At 47.9% G+C, this 16330-nt stretch overlaps 1 protein-coding gene and 1 long non-coding RNA gene across 2 annotated transcripts in view; one reads left to right on the forward strand and one right to left on the reverse strand.

Moving 5' to 3' along the window:
* LOC102148840 (uncharacterized) overlaps positions 1-12017 on the forward strand; it is a 137970-nt gene extending 125953 nt beyond the window's left edge. Inside the window, exons 63-67 of the mRNA XM_070231012.1 lie at positions 44-221; positions 1028-1137; positions 1391-1507; positions 1652-1793; positions 10059-12017. Coding sequence (XP_070087113.1) covers positions 44-221; positions 1028-1137; positions 1391-1507; positions 1652-1793; positions 10059-10063 — 552 coding nt within the window. The 3' untranslated portion in view covers positions 10064-12017. The remainder of the gene's footprint in view (positions 1-43; positions 222-1027; positions 1138-1390; positions 1508-1651; positions 1794-10058) is intronic.
* On the reverse strand, positions 211-10470 carry LOC138917016 (uncharacterized). Its single transcript, XR_011424341.1, has 5 exons — positions 10348-10470; positions 10037-10256; positions 9489-9608; positions 1951-2071; positions 211-1333 (listed from the first exon to the last, which is right to left on the reverse strand). It is a non-coding gene; the product is annotated as an uncharacterized lncRNA (long non-coding RNA).
* Positions 12018-16330: the final 4313 nt, after the last annotated feature.

Raw genomic sequence — 16330 nt, forward strand, 5'->3', positions numbered from 1 at the left:
CGGAGCCTGTCCCCGTCCTGCTCAGCCCCTGTCTGGCCCACAGACCTACAGGCTGTACGACTCCTCGCTGCCTGGGGAGAATTGTCCCAACCTTGATCTGCCTCCTGCCAAGATGAGGAGGGACGTCCCCAGGATCGAGCTGACCAGTGAGGATGGCGTCTCTGTCGCCTGTGACGTCCGAGCCGGCCTCTGCAGCCTGACTCTGGGCCTCTGGCAGCACGGTGGGTCTGGGCCCCGGCCTGGCAGCCTCCGCCCCGGTGGGGTGGGCCTCGCCTGGAAGGGCCTCTCCGGGCTGCACCACGGTCAGCTCCCAGGGCTGAGGCCGACGGGTCAGCCATGAGCAGCACCCCAGTGTCCTCGCGAGAGCCCCCGCTGTGGTGGGAGGGACTCCCTCGGCCGCTGCTGCTCCCTGGGGGCTCACGACCTCAGCGGGCGCGAGGAGAACAGCCAGAATGGTTCAGAGTGGGGAGGAGGTCAAAGGCCATCTGTCCCCGCTTTGGTCACGTCCAGTGCTGGCCTGGCCCCACTCCCGGGGCAGCGCAGCTCCATCCAGCTCCGCTTGTTGACTGCTGGTTCTAACGGCGTAATACACATGGGCCGCTGCTTCTCACGCGATGCTACCTGTCAGCTGTGGCACAGAGGACCTGACGGAGGGCGAGTGACTGGCTGGTGCTCCCAGGACTTGAGCCCAGGGCTCTCTGGCCCTGTGCTCTGCCCCCTCCCTGGGACATGCTGCTCAAGTGTGAAGGCCACTCTCCTGCTGCCCCCCTGCCCTTGTTCTGGTCGGGCAGCCCCAGAATGGCTCTCCCGTCATGCACTTGACCCCGACCACTGTGGACAGGGGGAGGCACAAAGGCCTTCCTTAGTCCCTTTCTGTCTCCTCTCCCTCTGATGAGGGTTTAGCACCAGGGCTGGTGTTACGGGGTCAGGCGTGGAGGGACGGGGTTCAGCCATCTCCCCCAACCCTGGCCAGCGGGCAGGTGGGAGACAGGCTCTCACGGCGTGGCCTGCCTCCCCTGCCCCACAGGCGTGTCCGCCGGCCTCCTGGGAACCAACGATAACGAGGCCGGCAATGAGCTGATGCTGCCCGACGGCACGGTGGCCGGCAGCCTGGAGGAGTTCATGCTCGCCTGGCAGGTGAGCCGTCGGCCTGTGCATCCCTGGGCTCTGTGCTTGGGGTGGAGGATGGAAACAGGAGTGGTCCGGGTGTGCCCCGGGGAGGGAAGCGTCCGTGTGGGCTGGCCGTGGACCTTAGCTGCACTTCCCGGCCAGCACGCTCTGCCGCTGCAGAGAACTCAGGCCAAGGGGCTGGTCGCCTCCTCCTGAGGCTGAGCTGCTGAAAGAAAAGAGGTCCGGGTGGGAGGCCTGAGTCCTGTGCTTGTCCCGCCAGGTGGGGGGCGACTGCAGGACCGTGGAGAAGACTCAGCAGGCCTGCCCCGGACAGAGTGCCCCCTGCCTGGCCTGCTTCCAGGACCCAGGCTCCAGCCTGGGGGACTGCTTCAGGGTGGTGAGTGTGGGGCAGGGCTGGACCCCCACGGAGGCCACTCAGCAGATGGACCCGGGGACTAAAGGAAGCCCTTGTCCCCATCTAGCCTGCGCCCCTCCTCCAGGCTGGGCCCCAGGGTCCAGTGACTGTGGCGCTGGGTTTCAGGTGGACCCCACACCATTCCTCAGCCTGTGCATCCGGGACGCCTGCGGCACCCAGGATCTCCAGCCCGCCTGCACCCTGGCGGCCGCCTACATCCACCTGTGTGCCCGGGCCTTTGTGCACCTCGCCCCGCTTCCGCAGTGTGGTAAGCTGCCCCAGCCAGCAGGCACTCTGCCCCCCCTCCCCGGGTGACCTCTGCCTTCCAGACCACTTCCTGTCCCTTAGCTCTACCCAGGGGACGAGCACCCACTTGTCATGAGCAATGAGCTGCGAGTCAAAGTTATGCGCAAAGGGGTACTTACTAAGAAAGAGAGGGGCCAGCCCGGTGGCGTAGTGGTTAAGTTCGTGCGTTCTGCTTCGGCAGCCCAGGATTCACGGGCTCAGATCCCAGGCACAGATCTACACACTGCTCATCAAGCCATGCTGTGGTGGCATCCCACATACAAAATAGAAGAAGATGGGCACAGATGTTAGTTCAGCAACAATCCTCCTCAAACAAAAAGAGGAAGATTGGCAACAGATGTTAGCTCAGGGCCACTCTTCCTCACCAAAAGAAAAAAAGAGAAAAAGAGGCCCAAAGACCCCCCCCCCCAAGCCAGGTCTTGCAAACCTTGTGACCTCTGGCACAGGAGACAGTAGCTTTGGGAGGTCAGGCAGCTGTAGAGTCACCTCCTGAGAAAGTCTAACGTCAGGGGGTTGCATGCACACTCCTACAATGTCCAGAGACTCCTGGGGCACACGTGCAGTCAGGTTGTGTGTGATTCCCAGGGCTGAAGCCCCACCACACACAGAAGTCAGCAATGGCCAAGAGCGCCAGGAGTGGGCCCCTGTGACACTGTTCACGACACAGTGAGGTGGGCCTCATTCAGGGGGATTATGGCAATAGGGGCAGGGACCACTGCCCCAGGAGGGGAGAGAGATTGGGCTCAACTCTGGATACGGTGAGGACAAGTGGGCATTTACAGCCCAGGAGCAGGGCAGGGGGCGGGGGGATTCCGGCTAAACCGACCTGGCAGGATTCTCGCTAGAGGTGGTCCAGGTGCTCAGACACCAGCAGGGGCGGAGCCCTGGCAGATGCTGAGGTCGTCCGTGATGGAGGAGAGGAGCTCTAGCCAAACTGACTCAGCAGGGTTCCTCTAAAATTGGACAATGTGGACACGAGCACGGAAGCCCGAAAGTCAGGGCCTGGCTGAGAAGACAGTTCTGAGAAAGCTTTCTCTAAGACCCCCAGATGCTAGAATTAGAGATGATGAAAGACATGAAAGAATAAACTGAAAAATGATGAGCATAATCCCAAAACGCATTTCCAGAAATGAAAAACATTCACTGAAATTTAAAACAGATTCAATGGCAGAAGAGAAAATTAATGAAATGGAAAATGTAAAAGAGGGAAGGTGAAATGAGAGAGCCCAATGTGTTAATAGAAATTCAAGAATGAGAAGATAAAGACATTTGAGAGATGGGACTCCTCAGATTCAGGAAGCATGAGGTGTCCAAAATCGTATAATATGCCCATCTCAAGATACATCCAAGTGGAATCGCAGAAAAACCAAAGCGAAAGGTTCTAAAAGCCACCAAAGAGGATGGAAGAGGGGTGATGCTTCAAGGAACAAGAAGATAATCTGTCTCCCACCAGCAGTGACAGAGGAATAAATCTTTAAAGTGTTAGGAGAAAATAATTCTCAAGTTAGATTTTATGCCCAGTTCAACTACTGTTTAAGATTAAAGATGAAATAAATTCTCAGCACTGAACTATCTGAAAATGCCTTTACCACTAATGACACACACAAGGGAACACAGCCATGCACAGTCACTCCCGTGCCATGTGTGGCTGCTTTTGTGTTACAATCGCTGAGCAGAGTGTTTGCTATGGAAAAAGTTGGCTGATCCCTGGTGTAAACCAAGGAAAGAAGAAGGAAGAAATCAAGTGAAATAGGAAAGAAATAAACAAGAGAAATGATCAAGAGAAAAAAAAGAGACAAACCGGGGCCAGCCCGGTGGCGCAGCAGTTAAGTTTGCACGTTCCGCTTCTTGGCAGCCCAGGGTTCACCGGTTGGGATCCCGGGTGTGGACATGGCACCGCTTAGCACGCCATGCTGTGGTAGGCGTCCCACATATAAAGTAGAGGAAGATGGGCATGGATGTTAGCTCAGGGCCAGGCTTCCTCAGCAAAAAGAGGAGGATTGGCAGCAGTGAGCTCAGGGCTAATCTTCCTCAAAAAAAAAAAAAAAAAAAAGAGACAAACCGTACTAGGAACGAGCAAGGAGTCAAAACTGCAGATCCAGTAGAGATTTCAAAAAGTCACTCAACAACTTTGCTGATAAATTTCAAAACCTACTTTAAATTATTTCCTGGAAAAATAGGATCTGCCCAAACTGATTTGAGAAAGAGTGTTGAACCTAAAGAATCTCACAGGTATTAAATCAACTGAATCTGTAGGATAAGATGTACCTCTGAAAGACAACAGGCACAGCTTAGGGAAGAGTTATTGGACAAGACACCAAAAGCATGATTCATAAAAGAATAAAAAGGTCAATAAACTGGACTTCATCAAAATTTTAAAATTTTGCTTTGTGAAACACAGTCTTAGAAGGGTAGATAGACAAAGTACAGACTGGGAGAGAATATTTGCAAATCGCGTATCTGGCAAAGAGCTCATATCTAGAAAATATAAAGAACTCTCAAAATTCAGCAGTAAATAAACAAATAGAAAATGGGCAAAACACATGGAGACATTTCACCCAAGGGACACATGGATGACAAGCACGTGAGAAACACGCTCGACAGTACTAGCAATTTGGGAAGCGAGATAGCATTGTTAAAATAAAGAACAATGACAACACCAAATGCCGGCAAGGACGCAGAGAAACGGGGTCTCTCAGATGCTGCCCGTGGGAATGTCAAATGGTTTAGCAGCTCTGGAAAATGGTTTGGCAGCTTCTTAAGAAGCTAAACATACACTTACCACTTGATCCAGCAATTGCATTCCTGGATGTTTATCCCACAGAAATTAAAACAATGGTAAAAGGGTCAATTCACCAAGAAGATGTAACAATTATAAATATATATGCACCAAACATCAGCGCTCCTAAAGAACTGAAGCGAACCTTGATGCAATTGAAGGGAGAAAAAGACAGCTCTGCAACAATAGGAGGAGACATCATCGCCCTCCCCCAGCTCTCAGTAATGGATGGAACAACCAGAGAGAAGATCAATAAGGAAATAGAGAACTTAAATGACACTATAGACCAACTAGACCTAACAGATGCATACAGAACACTCTACCCAACAGCAGTAGGATATACATTTTTCTCAAGTGCACACAGAATATTCTCCATAATAGACCATATGTTAGACCACAAAGCAAGTCTTTTTTTTTTTTTTTAAAGATTGGCACCTGAGCTAACATCTGTTGCCAATCTTCTTTTTTTTTTTTCTTTTCTTTCTCCCCAAAGCCGCCCAGTACATGGTTTTATATTCTAGTTGTGAGTGCCTCTAGTTGTGGCATGTGGGACGCCACCTCAGCATGGCCTGAGGAGCGGTGCCTTGTCTGTCCCCAGGATCCAAACCGGCAAAACCCTGGGCTGCTAAAGCGGAGCTTGTGAACTTAACCACTCAGCCACAGGGCTGCCCCAAAACAAGTCTTAATAAATTTTTAAAAACTGAAATCATACAAATTATCTTTTCCAGTCGTGATAGAAAGAAACTAGAAGTCAACAGCAAAAGGAAAACTGGGGGGAAAAATCACAAATTGTGCAGAATTAAACAACACATTTTAAAACAATCCATGGGTCAAAGAAATCACAAAGTAAATTAGAAAATACCTTGAGACAAATGGAAGAGAAAACACAACATACCAAAAGTATAGGATGTAGAGAAAGCAATGCTAAGAAAAAAAATTGTAGCTGTAAATGCTTACATTTAAAAAGAAGAAAGATCTCAAATCAACAACCTAGCTTTACACCTTAAGGAAACAGAAAAAGAGCAAACTAAACCCAAAGCTAGTGGAAAGAAGGAAGGAAATCATAAAGATTAGAGCAGAGATAAATGAAATAGAGAATAGAAAAATGAGAGAAAAAAACGAAACCAGAAGTTGGTTTCTTGATAAGATCAACAAAATTGACAAACTTTTAGCTAGATTGACCAATTAAAAACAAGAGAGAGAAGACACAAATAACTGAAATAAAAAAAAGGAAATCGGGGACATTACAAGTGCTTTTGCAGAAATAAAAAGGATTATAAAAAAAAATACCATGAACGATTTATGACAACAAATTGAACAGTCTAGATGAAATAGATAAAATTCCTCGAAACATAACCTGCCAAGATTGAATCATGAAGAAATATCAATCTGAACAGACCTATAACTAGCAAGAAGGTTGAATTGGTAATCAACAACCTCCCAAGAAAGAAAAGCCTACGAGCAGATGGCTTCACTAGTGAATTCCACCACGCACTTAAAGAATTGAAACCAATCCTTCTCAAACTCTTACCAAAAAATTGAAGAAGAAGGAACACTTGCAAATCCATTTTGAGACCAGCATCACCCAGCTACCAAAGCCAGACAATGACACTTCAAGAAAGGAAAACTACAGAACAGTATCCATGGTGAATATAGATGCAAAATTCCTCAACAAAATACTAGCAAACAGAATTCAAGGACACGTTAAAAGGATTATACACCACAACCAAGGGGGATTTATTCCTGAAATGCAAGGATGGTTCAACAGGAAAATCAATGCATGTAATACACCACATTAATAGAATGAAGGACAAAAACCACACAATCATCTCAATTGCTGTGGAGAAAGCATTTGACAAAATTCATCACCCTTTCATGATAAAAACACTCAACAAACTAAGAATAGAAGGAAACTACCTCAACATAATAAAGGTCATATACAACAAGTCCACAGATAACAGCATATTCAATGGTGAAAGACTGAAGTCTTTCTTCTAAGATAGGGAACAAGACAAAGATGCCTGATTTTGCCAGTTCTGTTTAATATAGTACTGTAAGTTCCAGCCAGGGCAGTTAGGCAAGAAAAGGAAATAAAAGGCATCCAAATTGGAAGAAAAGAAGAAAAGTTATCTCTTCCTCAAATGACATCATCTTATATGTAGAAAACCCTAAAGACCCCACAAAAAACTCATTCCAACTAATAAACAAATTTGGCAAAGTTGCAGGATACAAAATCAACACACAAAAATCAGTTGCATTTCTACACGCTAACAATGAACCATCTGAAAAGGAAATTAAAATACTTGGGAATAAACTTAACCAAGGAGGCCAAGGACTTGTACAATGAAAACTACAAAACATGGCTGAAAGAAATGAAAGAAGATACAAATAAATGGAAAGACATCCCATGTTTATGGATTCGAAGACAATATCATTAAGATGTCAATACTGCCTAAAGTGACCCACAGATTCAAAGCAATGCTTATGACAATCCCAATGACGCTTTTGCCAAAATTTTAAAAATCCATCTTAAAATTCATATAGGAACTCGGATGACCCCCAAATAGCCAAAACAATCTTGAAAAAGAACAAAGTTGGAGATCTAACACTTCGTGATTTCAAAACGTATAACAAAACTGCAGTAATCAAAGCAACGTGGTACCGGCATAAAGATAGACACATAGTCCAGTGGAATAGAACAGAGAACCCAGAAATAAACCCTTGCGTATGTAGTCAAATGATTTTTGAGAAGGGCATCAAGACTCAATGGAGAAAGTACAGTCTTTTCATCAAACGGTGCTGGGAAAAATGGATGTCTACATGCAAAAGAATGAAGTTGGACCCCTACCTTATACCATATACAAAAATGAACTCAAAATGGATCAAAGACCTAAGCATAAAAACTAAAACAATAAAACCCGTAGAGGTAAGCATAGGGGGAAAGCTTCATGACGTTGGATTTGGCAATGATTTCTTAGATATGACACCAAAGGCACAGACAACAAAGGAAAAAATAGGCAAACGAGACTTCATCAAAATTTGAAACTCTGTGCATGAAATGACACAATCAACAGAGTATAAAGGCAACCTGTGGAATGGGAGAGAGTATTTGCAAGTCATTTCTGATAAGGGGTTAATATCCAGAATATATGAAGAACTCCTACAACTCAACAACAACAAAAACACAACCTGAGTAAAAAATGGTCAAAGGACTTGAATAGACATTTCTCCAAAGACGATGTACCAGTGGGCAACAAGCACATGAGGACATGCTCAACATCACTAGTCATTAGGGAAGTGGGACTCAAAACCACAAGGAGATGCCACCTCACATCCATGAGGAAGGCTACTATCAAAAACTTAGGAAATAGTTAAGTGTTAGCAAGGATGGGGAGAATTTGGAACTATTGTGCACCGTTGATAGAAATATAAAATGGTGCAGACACTATGGAAAACAGTATGGTAGTCCTTCAAGAAATTAAGAATGAAATGACCATATGATCCAGCAATTCTCCTTCTGGGAATATATCCAAAAGAATTGAAAGCCAAAGTCTCAAAGAGATGTTTATACAGCTGTGTTCATAGCGGTGTTAGTCACAATAGCCCAAAGGTGGAAGCAACCCAAGTGTCTGTGGACAGATGAATGGATAAAGAAAATGTGGTACGTACATACAAGGGAATGTTGTTCAGCCTCACAAAGGAAGGACATTCTGACACCTGCTACAACATGGATGAACCTGAAGGGCGTAATGCTAACTGGGATAAGCCAGTCACAAAGAGACAAATACTGCACGATCCCACTCATCTGAGGCACCCAGAATAGTCCAATTCACAGAGACAGAAAGTAGAAGGGTGGTTGCCATGGGCTGGGGAGGGGAGGATGGGGGTTGTTTTTTAATGGGGGCAGAGTTTCAGTTTTGCAAGATGAAAAAGAGTTCTGGAGGTGGTTCACAACGATGCGAGTGTCCGTAATACCACTGAACTATGCACTTGTAAATGGTTAAGCTAGTAGATTTTACGTGAGGTGTATTTTACCACCAACGTTTTTTTCATTACAAAACGTTTTCAGAGCGCCTGCTCCATGCGAGGCATGGGGATACAACAGTGAACCCTGTCCTTACAAACACTGTCATTGTAAGAACGAACACACTTAGGAGCCAGTCCTGATGGCCTAGTGGTTGAAGTTCGCCTTGCTTCCCTTCAGCAGCAGAACCTGGGTGCAGAACCACACCACTCGTCTGTCAGTAGCCATGCTGTGGAAGTGGCTCACACGGAAGAACCAGAAGAACTTACAACTATGTACTGGGGCTTTGAGGGGGAAAAAGGAAGAAAAGAGGAAGATTGGCAACAGATGTTAGCTTAGGGCAAATCTTCCCTTAAAAAACAAAAACAAGAAACAAACACACTTAAGGAGACAGAATTCTAAGAGCAAGAAACGGTACATACAATAGACCCAAACCCACAGGAATTCAAAACTGGGTTTATCTGACACAGACTGAAAATTTTGGCCGGGAACTAGAAACTATTAAAAGCATAATATATCTAAAAAGAACCAAAAATAAAATCTCAATAGATGACAGAAAAGGCATTTAATAAAATTCTCCAATACTCATACTTTACTTTTGAAAATTCTCCTAGCAAATGGGGGACAAGAGGGACCTTCCTTGACCTGATAGCGTGAGGAGTTCGGGGTACGGCCTTGAACATCACGCACGGTGGTGAAAAATCTGAACGTTCCCTTTAAAGTCGGTGACAAGATAAAGACACTCTCTGTCTGTGCTTCCATTGCCCATTGTATTAGGATCCTGTCCCACTCAGGAAGACCAGAGAAAGAGGTAAAGCACAGAGATTGGAAAGCAAGACGCTGGTAAAACTCACCTGCCAATGGCAACCACCCTAGAGAGGGCACAGGGGCTCTGCCCAGATCTGTGACCCCTAAGTTGACGAGATCTGCGCTTCTGTGGGACCCAGAGATCCAGGGGCTGAGGTGGACTCTTTCTGAAAGTGGAAAGAAATCATTCAGGGGTCACCAAATGTTCTAGAACCATCCTCACGCCCCTGCTGCTTTTGTGGCCTGGATACCCTCTCTTCACCCTCAGGATTCAGTTCAGGCATCGCTTCCAGACTTCCCTGCACCGCCTCCCCCAGTTGGGGTTCAGTGCGTCCTCTGTCCTCCCAAAGCATCTTGTGCCGAGGTTCAGCCCTTCCCCTCCGCTGGGAACCCCTGATGGGGGGACCATGCCCGGGTTCTGTCTCCCAGGTGTAGGGACCCGTCTAACCCTAACCTGCTGCCTTTCCAAAGAGGGGGATGTCCTTTGGATGAGGGCCGCTCTTGGCCTGACAGTGCTGGGCCTGCAGAGTGCCAGGGATGTAATGGGGCCTCCAGCGCGATTCCAGGAAACAGGGGGCCCACGGCACAGCCTTACCTCTCTTCTCTTTTCTTCCCAGTTTGAGATTTTCCTTAAGCCGGCACCAGGCTGCCAAGATTTCAAAGTCCTTCACCTTCTACCACAAGCCCAGCTCCGCAGCAAGGTCAAGATTCTTGGCCAGGACGGAACAACCAGCACGAGACGCCGGGGGGCTCAGAGAAGAGGGTGCTGGCTCCAGATACCGGAAGGGGCAGTTTGCCAATGCTTCAGAATGCTTCTGGGGACAAGAAAGACCACAGCTGGTCTGGATAATTCTCCACCTTCCTCAACACCTATCATCTAGGAGACAGCCTGGCCGCTGGACCCACCTCTGGGTGGGGCCTCCAGTCTGGCCACTGTCCTTGTCCTGGCTGTTTCTCACTTGCTCAGCTGAGGCCTCCGTGGTGTGAGCCGGGCTGCCCCCGGGGTCTCCCTAGCTTCCTCTGCCCTCCGCAGGGGTCTCCCCTGAGGCGTGAGGTTCCTTGAGGCGGGCTGATGGCCCCAGATCCTTCATCACAAGCCCAGTTGGGGAGCTTCCCTCTTTGGGGTCGCTACTGAATCTGGAACGGAACATTCCGGGGGGTGTTTGAAAAGCCCACCTTCCTGAAGGGCCGGTCTCCACAGACACATGCCGTGGGCACTGGGCACTCAGGCCCCGAGGAGACGGCGCTCCAAGTCGTTCTTTCTTTGGGTGGCAGGCTTGTCCCTTGAATGTTCAACGGAAAAATAAGGCTGGCGGAATCCACGAACTCATCCATTGGGTGGCTGGGGCTGACCATCCGCTGGAGAACCAGGAGGCTAGGGGGCTGGGAAACCTGCCCACCCGCAGGGGGCCCCCTCTACACCCAGTCCCGGGGTCCAGATTCTAGAGCAGAGGGCGAAGTGTCAGCCACAAGGACGGGGGCAAGCAGAAGGCCAGACGCAGTCGTCCGCCCACCCCCCACGTAAACCCCTGGCATGCAGCAGGTGCTTAATAAAGTTTAGAAGAGGGACATCTAGAGAGTTCTAGAGTCTTGAGAAGATGGAGGGTATGGGGACGGGGAGCTGGTCCTGCACATTCCCACCTCTGGAGGGAAAAGGGTCAGGAGGAGGGTTCTCGTTAATTGAGCGAGGGCCATGGTGTCACGGGTTACAACCCAGAGAGCCCGGAATCCAGGCCCTGTTCTTTGAAAGACACTTGACCTTTTCTTAGTCCTTTTAATAGCCCAACGAGGAAGGGATGGCCCCATGTAATGGAAGAAGCAGTAGGCTCAGAGAGCCCAGGGCACTCACCCAAGGTCACACTGCCAGCAGACGGCCAGGCCGGCACTGAGCAGGGCATGGGCCTCCAAGGCTGCCCGACCTCAGTCATCCACCTTCCACTTTCCCAGTAGCTTTGTGCCGTGTCATCCGCCCTTTAAGAAAGAGTCTGGTGAACTTCAGCCCTGCCCCAAGCCGTAATATGTAGTGCTTGTTCATTTTTTCCTCATACAACTTAAAACGCCCCAGAAGCCGTGTCACGCACCGTCAGAAATGTACCCACAACGGGGGGGAAGCGCTGTGCTGGGCCCTGTTGCCGGAGCTCAGCCCAGGAAGAGGGGAAAGGAGAGAGTTCACGATGGAAAGCAAGTCGCTGGAATTGGGGGGCAGAGGGGAGCCCTGAGCAGTTCAGTTTGATGCGCTCACAGTTTGCAACGATGCAACCGGTGGGTTTCTAAATCTGCTCAATGGATCAGTGATTTCCAGTCCAGAAACAAAACTGGCGACTTCCAGCCTGCCTCCCACGCTGTCCACCCCGCACTGACCAGGGACACGGCCGTGGGCTGGGCCCCGCAGAGACCCAGGGAAGGAGACACCCCTCCCCTGTCTCAAGGCAGACTTGTCAACATCAACGCCCCACACGTGTGCAGAATTTACAGAAAAACAGATGAGAGAAGAAAGGATTCCATTAGAAACACCTATAAATATTCATGTCTACAGCAGATAGAGAGCAAGTACAAATAAATTCTGAAAAAACGGAGTCTCTGTGAGATAATTTGTTAAAGGAGAGGAGGTGGGCAGTTTGAAAGAGGAAAAACACAACCGAGGAGGAGGCAGAAATTTTAACTTGACTGGTAATCTAACGGGAATGAAAATAACAATTATAACTTTACCTGTTACATTGCAAAATAGGGATTTAAATAATAATACCCAGAACTGGGGAGGCTGCGAGCCTCGAATTCTGTAAATGGCACTTTCAATGAGGACAACCTCCGTAGTGTGTTTTGAAAGTCTTAAAACCATTTATTCCTTTGATTTAATAAGCCCACTCCTGGGACCTTATTCAAAATGAGGGAGGGAAGGGAAATAGAAATGATTCCAAAAAATTTCAAAATAATTTCATTATTCAAAATGCTGAAAATTATGAACAACCAACAGGGAAATGGTTTTTTAAAGTTGTGGCATATTAATTGCATATGCTATCTTGAACTCATTTGTCAAAAAACAACACGAGGAAATGTATTCACATGGAAAAAAGATTAAGCTCCAAGTAGAGCAGAAGACTGCATAAAAATTTGCACCAAGAATAACTGTATATGGGGCCCGGCCTGGTGGCATAGTGGTTAAGTTCGCTCCTTCCGCTTCGGCGCCCAGGGTTTGTGGGTTCAGATCCCAGGCGTGGACCTACACATGAGTCATCAAGCCATGCTGTGGTGGCATCCCACATACAAAATAGAGGAAGATAGGCATGAATGTTAGCTCAGTGACAATCTTCCTCAGCAAAAAAAAAAAAAAAAAAAAAAAAAAAGACTATATGGACCCAAACCTCGCAGGGAATCGAGGAAAATGGAAAAAGTTCCTATAGGAAGGGCGAGACATTGCAGGTGATTATTTCTCTTTTAAAATTCCCTTTGTAATAGTTACGATGCTGTTCTTCCCAGAGATTTTTTAAATATGGAAGGAAAGCAGGAAGGGAGGGAGGGAAGAAGCTACCCAAGGGTCCACTGAGGGATGAATGAATAAAACCAAAATTAGGACATCCATCCATACAATAGAATACTATTCAGCCTCAAAAAGGAAGGAAATGCTGACACACACTCCAGCATGAATGAACCTTGAGGACATTATGCTCAGGGAAATAAGTCAGACACAACAGACAAATCCTGTAGGATTCCACTCATCCGAGGTCCCCAGACGTAGTCAAAACCATGAAGACAGAAAGTAGATGGTGGTTGGGGGGTCGGGGGGGGGGGGGGGCGGTGCTGGTGTTTAATGGGTACAGAGTGTCAGTTTGGGAAGATGAGAAAGTTCTGGAGGTGGATGGTGGTGATGTTTGCACAGCATTGTGAATATACTTCATGCCACTGAATTATACACTTAAAAAGGATTGAAATGGTAAATTTTATGTTATGTGTGTTTTACCACAATTTTAAAAATGAGAAAAAGAAAGGAAGGAAGGACAAAGAGGCTCAAAGGAATTTTTTTTCTGCAATGGCTGGGGGGGAGGGGGCAGCAGTGAGCAGCACATATTTAAAGGGGCAGAAGCCTGGAGGGCGAGCAAGGAGGTGGAGACAGCGGTGAGGGAGGAAGAGGAGAAGGAGGCAGGCACCCCTTCTTACTTGAAGCTGACGTTCTATCTTCAGGGAGAAAAGCGTGCAGGTCACTTTCTGGAAAAAGCCTCTGCATGGGAGGATGAAAACCTTTTTCCACTCCCCATCTTACTTCTCTGGCCAGGGCCCTGTAAATTAGGCAGACAAAAGACAGATTGAAAGAGAAAAACAGATGTTTATGAGCACGTGCATCCAGCGTGGACGTGGGAGCCCTCAGAGACGAGCAACTCAAAGGGGTGGTTAGACCAGGGGCTTACGTAGCATCTTAACAAAAGAACAACATGGTTTTAGAGAAGCGACAAGGCAAAGGAAAGGACTTTGAGGCTCCAGGGGCAGTAAACTGTGTGGGAAGGTAAATATGTGGGGAACGAGGTAGAGAAGGGTGGTTTTCAGCAGGGCTTGCTATGTAGATTCCTCTGGTGCCCATAAGGGTCTAGAATTGTCTCTAGTCATTAACTCTGTCCCTCCTGGTAGAAATGATGAGGATTTTAGGCTGGTTACTTTTAAGACTGCAGATGAGAAGCAGGCTCCGAGGAGTGGAGTTTGCTTGCCCTTTGTTGGGAGACATTTACATTTCTAAGGGAAACCTCCATCTGTAAAGTTGCCTCCCTCTCTGTGCCAGGAAGAAGGGAGATGACCTTATCTCTACAAACTTTTAATCAATGCCAAAGGCAAGAACTTAAGTTGGTTACTGTCTGGTAACCTCATGTAACTGATTTAGGGCGGTGGCTTCTGGCCATTTACTCAATCCGATTTGATTCTTATCTAAAAGTTGTGGGACCGCCCAATGGCCGGACCCTACCGGCACCAATACCATTTTAACTTTTTTACATATTCTTTCCTTTGTCTTGTAAAGAGATAACTCGCATACCTATGCCTTAAATTTAGCCTTACTCTCCACCCAACTTTGCAGCAGAAGCGGCAGCAACAGCTCTGACTGCCCGTGGGTCCTGTCCCCATGCTATTCCACACTATTCTCTAAATAAAAGAGCACTACTGCCAGATCTTAAGAGTCCAAGAAATCTTTCTTTCGACTCCTCGGCTCACCGAGCCCGCATCAGAAAGAGGAGGGGGAGGGGCCGGCCCAGTGGCGCAGTTAGGTGCGTACATTTGGCTTCAGTGGCCTGGGCCTCCCCGGTTTGGATCCTGGGTGTGGACATGGCACCGCTTGGCAATCCATGCTGTGGCAGGCGTCCCACACATAAAGTAGAGGAAGATGGGCATGGATGTTAGCTCAGGGCCAGGCTTCCTCAGCAAAAAGAAGAGGAGTGGCAGCAGATGTTAGCTCAGGGCTAATCTTCCTCAAAAAAAAAGAAAAAAAGAGGAGGGGTGCCTCAACAAATTTAGGTCCTGCTTTTAGGCAAATAGGGGGAGTGTGGAGAGCTTTTCCTGTATCTGCGGCTGCTCAAATGCCTTCAGCTCAAAATAATGCTCATGCCCAAGTGGCATATTTCCAGGTGGCTCTTCTGTTCCGCTTCACCCCCATCAGGCCCATTCTCGCCGTCCGGTGGGTTGTGACCAAATTAAATGTGGCCACTGAGTGTAACCTGAACAGAGAGGGGGGAGGAGAAACTGCTCACGTTTGACGGTTGTTGAAGCGAGGAGGAGATGGACCCGGTCAACACTCATCTTAGGAAAAACTGAGCCAGCTGCATTACCCAACCCCACCTCTCAATTATTTTTAAAGACGGAAGGAGTGGGTGGAAATGAGGTCACCCTGAAGCCCTCCGGCCAGCAAGCTCAGAGTCAGAGCTGGGACAGGAGCAAGATCTTTGGTCACTGAATGTGAAGGACGCTTTCCAGTGACTTCCACTGCCTCAGGGCCTCTGGGAGGGATGTGTGTCTTAGCCTCTTTCTCTAAGACCAACTTGGAGGCGTGTCTGGGGCGGCTGACCTCATCAAGACAAGGAGGGGACCTCAAAGGCTGTCTAGGCAAGGAAACTTGAAAACCTAGAGGAAATGGATATTTTCCGGGTGGGAAAAAAAAATCCAACAAATACCAAAAGAGGAAATCTCTAACTATACCAGAAGAAACTGAGAAAGTTGTTAGAAAGAAACCACCATCCCGCAAGTCTCATGGTGGGAGGGGGAGGGGAGGGAGCCCAACCTCACAGAGGATGGTTTCCCGGAAGTCAGCCACATCCCCAAACCCCACCTCCCTATGTACAAACAACAAGCCGTCAGAAAAGTTAACAGAAAAAGGAGAAAACATCCCACTTATAACAGCACCTCCTAAAAATAAACTCCCAGAAATAAACGCACCACCATGTATACGATCTATACGAGAAAATCTTTTAAAAGCTGCTGGAGGCTTCAAAACACATCCAATGTGAAAAAAGGCACACTGCATATGTCCTTATCCAGAAGGTTCCCATGCTAAGATGTAACCATCATCAGCGGGCGCTGGGGGTATGTGGGACCACAGCCCTCACACGTGCTGGTGGGGACGTGAGATGGCATGGCCACTCTGGAAAACAAGTTGGCAATTTCTTAAGAAGTTGAAGATGAATTTCCCCAATGGGTCAGCAGTTTGACTCCCAGGTGTGCACCCAAGAGAAGTGAAAACAGACGCTCACGCTAACACTTGAACACAAACGCCCGTCAACTGCTAAATGGTGAACAAATCGTGGTAGGTCCATGCAAATGCCCATCGACTGGTGAATGGACAGACAAACTGCGGTGTGTCCATACTGTGGAATGCTGCTCAGCAATAAAAAGCAAGTGAGTCCTGAAACCTGCGACG

The sequence above is a fragment of the Equus caballus genome, chromosome 13 (genome assembly GCF_041296265.1).
Source record: "Equus caballus isolate H_3958 breed thoroughbred chromosome 13, TB-T2T, whole genome shotgun sequence".
Lineage (NCBI taxonomy): Eukaryota > Metazoa > Chordata > Mammalia > Perissodactyla > Equidae > Equus > Equus caballus.